This window comes from Anopheles arabiensis, chromosome X (genome assembly GCF_016920715.1).
Source record: "Anopheles arabiensis isolate DONGOLA chromosome X, AaraD3, whole genome shotgun sequence".
Classification (NCBI taxonomy): Eukaryota; Metazoa; Arthropoda; class Insecta; order Diptera; family Culicidae; genus Anopheles; species Anopheles arabiensis.
In genome coordinates this window covers 16220232-16227440 of record NC_053519.1, presented here as the reverse complement: position 1 = coordinate 16227440, position 7209 = coordinate 16220232, and the positions used below count along the sequence as shown (strand labels likewise).

Genomic DNA, 7209 nt, shown 5'->3' with positions numbered 1-7209 from the left:
GCGATACTAGCTGTCTTAGTAGCTTAGTATCTTTCGCTCTCCTCTCCACTCCTCTGTAGCTCTGTTTCTCCTCTAACACACAACAACAACAAAAAAACACACACACACTCACACTAATACTTTAATCACGGTTTTGGCTCCTGCGGACCACGCGCGTTACCTACGTGGGGAGTGTAGTTTAGGGAGGTTGAATTTGCATGACCGAAACTGGAGGAAATGGAAAACAGAGGAAAATAGTTTATATTGAGAGCGAGAGAGAGATAATAAGAGGAAAAAAGAATGGAGAAGCAACAGCATTCGGCAGGTCCAAAGGTTTACCGCTGTGTCCTTTTTGTTTGGCCAATTGTTACCATACCAAATGGCACACGTGGGGGAGATAGTGGCAGAAAAAAAAAACAAAAACAAAAGCAAAAACAGCGGCAAATATCTTGGTAGTCAGTGTTTGTAACAAGCCGTTTCATATCGTAGCGCCAACCCTGTAGAGCAGGATTTGCAACAAACAATACCAAAAAAAACCTAAGGAAGTAAATGCCTCACTCACACACACACACAGCCCCACTTCATCGTCAACCCCTTTTTGTGGTGGTGGTTGGTAACAGCAACAGTGCGCACCATTTGTGTAGGATATTTGCAAATATAAAAGAAAGGAAAAAGAAAAAATAACCAAACAAACAAGGGCTGCTTGAAAGGGGAACTGCGCTGCGGGAGAGTGTTAGACAGCACAGTCACACACACACACATACATACACAAACATACAATTACAAAAGAAATACTACACATTAAACACCCCTCCACACACACTCATACATACACTCACAACACACACTAACACAACGCTTCATATTTCTGTACACTCTCCCCCATCCCTAGCCCTCTCTCTTTCTCTCTCTCTCGCAGTGATGAGGGAAAATGATTTTTACATTACCAAAACAAAACGACAACAAAAACAATCAAGTTAAACATGTTTCTAGTTGGAATAGCATTTCTTATAATACCGTTGTACTACTACTACTACTATTACTACTACTACTACTACTACTACTACATTTGAAGTATAGGAATGTGTTGAATCAAGAAGATGAAATGAAAAGAAGAAGAAAAAAACACACAAACACACCAACGTTGTGTACGTGTGCGAGTGTGTGTAAGTAATTTCAAGTAATCATTAGTGTTAGGCATGCGTGTAGGCGATTTGGGGTGGGGTGGCATTGAGTGGGTGTTGTTGGTTTTTATTTTGTTTTTTGCTCTCGAAAAAGGTTTCCGCTCCAATTGAATGATTCGAGAGTGGAGGAACGGGAAAGGCTTAAACAAAAAAAAAAAACCGGATGGATAATCAAATGTTGCGTGTGCGTGTGTACACTACTCAACACAAGAATATTTAACAAAAACGACAAAAAAACAACAAAAAACACTTATACTTAAATTAGAACAACAAGAAAAAAACGGACAATTGTTTGAATGAGAAAAACAAAACTCAAAGAAAGAAAACTGTGAGCTGCTGCGTTGGTGAAAACGGATGTCTGTGTGTGTGTGTGTGGGGGGGGGTGCGAGGGAGAAATGTTGGTATTTTTTTTTTCATTGTAAACCGGAACCGGAAATGCCTGGACCAAAAAAACAAACGCCGCAATCGATTGGATTGATCGATTGACTAATTGTGAGCGGGTTGAGCATCCGCCAACGTTTTGAAGTTCGTTTACGGGGCGACACTCGGGCCGTATGATAAACGAACCGACGCAGATGAAGTGAAACAAAACTAATCTAAACGCAAACTTCATTTTACAAAGCAAAACAACGAGGAGAAAAACTAATAAGAAAATTCGAGGAGAAGAAGTAGGAAAATAAGAAAGAGTAGGGAAGACAAGAAAGTAAACAGAACGGACAACAGAGGAGCGAAAAAAAAAACATTAAACAAAACTAGTCAAAAGGGAGATAAAAAATACGATCGAAAGAGAGAGGACGATCGGTGAGTGTCTAAAGCTAGTGAAATTAAATGAATAACAAACACACAACACACATACTTACAAACACAAGGACACACATACCAGACCACAAACACCACACCAGTAGTGATGCTCTCTGCTCTCTTCATCCCTTCCACCCTCTTCCACCAACCCATTCCTCACTTCCGCTTCTATTTTTCAAAAGTGTTAAACCAGGCGGAAACCCCATTGGCCGTCCCGGTGAAGCTGGTGGAGCTGGTGCGGGGAAAGGGTGTCAGAAAACAGTGTATTGTTAATTTGAACGGCAAAATCACAAACAAAACTGTGCAAATCGTATGCATGGAGGCAAACGAGAAAAAAACAACGAGTAGTGAACTAAAACCAATCAAAACATTCATAAATGATAGAAAAAATGCGATAGAAAGAGAGAGAGATAGACCAACGGTGAATATGGGAGGGGAGGAAAAGCTGTTTGAACAAAACAAAAAAAAAAAACACAGGAAGAACGCACAAGACAAATGTTGTGAAACGTAAAGGAGATCCCCCTGCCCCGCTTCCTCTCACTAAAGATTGTCTGTGTGAATGTGTGTGTGTAGGAAAGTAGACAGAGAAAATCACACACACACACACAGAGACACGCAAAACTAAACATCTGTAATAATAGAAAAAAAAACAAAAACTGAAATAATTAACACCCCTACCCCCTCCCTCACTGAATCTATTTCCTCCAAAAAATTTGAAAAACTGCAAACATACAAAAAAAAGGAAACAAAAAAAAAACAAACCAAATCTCTCATTCTGTTCCGCAATGCTTGGTAGTATTGTGTAGAGCATCCGAAACAAAACACTTCCCCAATTGTTTGAAAGAAAAAAAAATATAAAAGACAGGACTTAGTAAGCCGTGGTAAGTATGGCATCTGTTCTGTGGTTTTCAATAATTATATAAGTTTTTTTTTTTTTTAAAATTCAACTTTAGATCTAGCGGATATCAAATGATGTTATAGGATTCGGGCTCAATAGATAACCTGCTCCTTACCCACCCTAATCAGTCGTTCAGTAAATGGCCATTTATGACCGAAGTTCTTGATTCTTCTTATTTGAGACAATAGAGCCACCAACGTTGTTGGTTTAGGCCTGCTTTAGCCGGTAATAATTGGATTAACCTGTTGGATTAAAATAATTGAATCTAATATGTTTTAATGTAAGGATACGCTTTGAATTGCAGACCGGTTTTATTACGTCCTGTGTTGGCTAGTCAATCTGCTATTTCGATTCCCTCAAAGGTAAACCAGAAGCAGAAGGTAACTTCGGGGGGTTGCTGAATTCCGTATATTGCTGAGCTGTTGTATGTTCGGGTCACAGGGCCGTTCCAGACTCAAGTACATATAGCAAACTATGCTGTGATATTGACACACACGCTCGCTACGCGAAGCGGCAGAAAACTGAAATCGTGTCGGCGTTTTTTTTTTTTTATTAATTTTTATTAGCAATTAATATCACTTCATCCGCTGTGTGAATGCCGCTTCATGTTTGTTGATTTCGTTTCGTTTGCTGCATAATTCTCGTTTTTTTGTTTTTGTTTGCTTTTGTTTTGTTTTGTTTCCTTACACTAGCCCCAATCAGATTTCCAATTCTGTCCGAAAAACAACAAAGCAAAACAAAACAAAACAATAATTCAATTTCGCCAATATTGTTTGGCAGACCCCCCCCTTCCCAGGCGTCTTTCGGGCCTATCGTTGATGCGTAATTATAATTGTGTAGCGAAGAAAGCTTTCTCGCTCGCTAGCAGCCAGCATCGGGGTTCGTATCCTAATCTCGAATTTAAATCTCTTTTTCTTCCTCTTCTCTCTATTAGCCAATCATTTTACCCGCTGCCTCTAATGCGTACCCTAAAAGCTCCTGTGCCTGAATACTGCGGGGTTTCTCGTGTGTTTGTTTTCCTTTCTTTTCTTTTTTTTTTGTTCGCTGCAACGGGGGTTGGGTGTGCGCAAGCTCGCTTTTCAATGTTTGCTTTGCTTTGCTACATTTCTTTGCTAAATGAATGTTTTGCATTTGTTTCAGTCGAAACGCTTACAGTTACATTTCTTTGTTTCGCTCTCAGCAGGCTTGTTCTCGTGTTTGTTTCACCACAGTGCACGAAGAAGGAGGAAAAATGGTAAAAAAATGAAAACAAGAAAGTAGTAGTTAATAGTAAAGCAATTGGGTTGCTTCACCCTTAAAACTGGTTTACATTGTACATAGACACATAGACCGGCACACAAAACACATATCGATACACATAAAAAAAGACGCATAAATACGTACACACACACACATACACACACATACACACGCGCACACATAGACAGATTGATTGTTGTTGGCGTACACCAACTAAAAGGGGGAAAGAAAGGACACATTGCTTAACACAAATCGCACTCACACGCACACACACACACGCACATACGCACACAGTGTCATTAGTTTCAATACACACGCAATTGTTTGTCAAGTGGGGCTGACGGAGGGGTTTGAGGATGGTGTGTATAAACATTCAAAAACAAAAGGGAAACTAGAAATTAAAATGGGGAAAAAGCTATAATCGGGAATATAATGCACATACACTATGCACACGAACGCACGACACAAACCGGTACACACACGCACGCACACACACACACAAACATGTACAGATACGTGTAATTTGGCGCACAGATGTAAAAGAACCCAAAAACAAACAAACAACAGAAGTATTAAAATTAACCTTTTCTTATAAGAAAAAGGGACAAAAGCACGGTGGCTGGCGAAAGAGATAGCAGCAATAATAGATAATAAACAATAACAAATGGGGGGGCTTCTAACTGCTACACAATGCTTTATCTCTCTCTTTCTCTCTTACTAATTTTGTATCTTGTTCCATCAAATTCGTGTTGAAGCCTACGCGCGGGGAGCTTGTTTTTGTCGCTTTCATTTTTTTTCTTCTATTTTTTACACAATAATTATCACAATTTTGATTTCGCCAACCGTTGCAACCGGCTGTGTGTATCATGCTGTTTTCTCGCCACACGGTTTTGTGTCTACCAAATTAGTGTATCTCTGTATGTGTGTGCGGCGTCAGCGTGTGCTCGGTTCGCAAAATTGTGGGTCTGGTGTCTTGGGGCGGGATGAGCGCGCATTGTTTGGGTCCTTCTTCTTCTTCTTCTTCTGACGCTCTCTTTACAGCTTTACAGCCCTTAGATGCTACCGTTACAAGTCCTTAAAGCTACAGTGTGTATATAATTTGTATGCGTATGCACTTTGCCTGTTCTCTCTTGTTCCCTCTCCTTATGTTGCTGCTACTACTACTACTACTACTGCTACTACAGCTACTTTCTCGAGTCGTTTCGAACTTCGAAAACAAACACGCTTTCGTCGTCGTTTCGTATCTGGACTGGTGGTCACCATCTTTCGCTTTTTCTCTCTCTTTTCTCGCTTTTTTTAAATCTTCTCCAACATTGCACAATGAAAGTACTTAACCAAGCACAACTCCGGGGGAGCGGGGAGTTAAGTTGGTGTGGGCTAATCTTTTGTATATAGGTTTGTGTGTGTGCTCTATTCCCTACACTACTACTACTACTACTACTACTACTACTATTGCCCTTACGCTGCTAGACCAGGTGGAGTTCGAAATCTTTCCAATTCTACGTTCTAACACAGAAAACCACACACACATCGACACCGACGTCAAGAAGAGGTTCAGTTCTGTGGCACTGGGCAGCAACCCGGCCCCGCGATGTGCTCCCGGTGCGGATGGTGATGGTGGTGGTGGTGGTGGTGCTGGGCGTTCAGTTTGTTCGCGTAGTAATCGTGCGTGCCGCCGACGGTGTGCCGGCGTCGGATCGAGCGGCTCCCGACGTGGCGCCGCTGGCGTCCCCGCCGCCTCCGCCGCCGCCGCCGCTCGCTGCCGGCGGCGGTGCGGCCGGCGTCAGTATGATTTGGGGGCCGCCGCCGCCGCACGGTTGCTGCTCGCCGCAGCTGCTGCTGTCGTTGCCGGCGGGCGTCGGGCCGCTCGGGTGCACCGCACAGGTGTCGTGGATCTGCCGCCGCCGGTTAATGTTTTTGTCCGTCTTTTCGTCCTTGGTGAGGGAGAACCGGGACCGGAGGCTGCCGATGGTGGTGCCAGCGTTGTGATTGTGACAGCTCGCGCTGTTGTTGTTGTTAAGGTTGTTGCTAATGTGCTGCTGCTGTTGCTGCTGCTGCTGCTGCTGCTGCTGCTGATGCTGGCAGCAGTGAGGCAGCGGGGCCTGGGACGAGTGGGACGTCGCCGGCAGGCCGTGGTGCGTGCAGCAGCAGTCGGCCGCCTTCGGCGACTTGTAGTTGAGCGAGAGCGACCGGTTCAGGTTGAACTTGCGCTCGAGATTGTTCGCCTTCCGCTCGAGCTGCGTCAGGATGCGGTTCATCTTTTTCAGCTTCTCCGTGTCGATGCGGTAGGTGGCCGCGGTCAGCTTTTCGCGCGGATTGCTCGTCGTCGAGGTGTCCGTTTCGTCCGAGCTGAGCGACGCGTTGCGTTGCCCCGCCTTGCCGACGACGGCCGGTACCGGCTGCTGCTGCCCATTGTCGTCGTCCTCGTGGCCCTCCAACCCGGCACCTCCACCGCCAGCACCACCGTCGACCGTCGCATCGGCCTCGTTGACCAACGTCAGGCAGCTGTTGGTGGTGCTGGAGTTGATCGTGCCGCCACTGTCGATCGATTTCTGCGAGTGGGCGGTCAGCGCCTTCTTCAGCTGCTGCTGCTGCTTGGCCGGGGTCGCCGCCAGCGGCACTACAGCTCCACCATCCTCATGATTGTTGTTGTTGTTGTTGACGGCACCTGGTGCCGGTAGGGTGCGGGCCGGCTTGGACCGGCCCTGTATCAGCGGCCGCTCCGGCGACTCGTCCGCGTACGGGATGTTTTCGCCGAGCGTGAGCGGCCGGGGCGAGCGCCCCCCCATGTGGCTCCACTGCTGGTGCAGCGAGTGGTGCCTCCCGCTGCCGTACCCGGGCTGCTCGCTGCCCCCGCTCTCACTCTCCAGCGCCTGGTCCCGGTCGGAGTCGACCGAGGAGTCGCGCAGCGAGCGCAGCTTGTTGTCCAGCGCGATCGTCACCGTCTTCAGCGACATCGATCCTGTGAAGATGGACCGGAGAAGGCAAATGGAGATAAAGAGAAAGAGAGAGAGAGAGAGAGAGAGAGAGAGAGAGAAGATAAGAACAAAAAAAAACGTTAGCAAAGCGCGATCTGCATGCCTACCGGGTACTCCTACCTCCTTTGGC

General features: G+C 45.6%; 1 protein-coding gene across 1 annotated transcript in view; it reads right to left on the bottom strand.

Moving 5' to 3' along the window:
• Positions 1 to 3400: 3400 nt before the first annotated feature.
• The window catches only part of LOC120906724, an 89532-nt gene continuing 85723 nt past the window's right edge, over positions 3401 to 7209 (bottom strand). Inside the window, 2 exon segments of the mRNA XM_040318624.1 lie at positions 3401 to 5850; positions 5853 to 7063. Of these exon segments, the coding sequence (XP_040174558.1) occupies positions 5656 to 5850; positions 5853 to 7063 (1406 nt within the window). The 3' untranslated portion in view covers positions 3401 to 5655.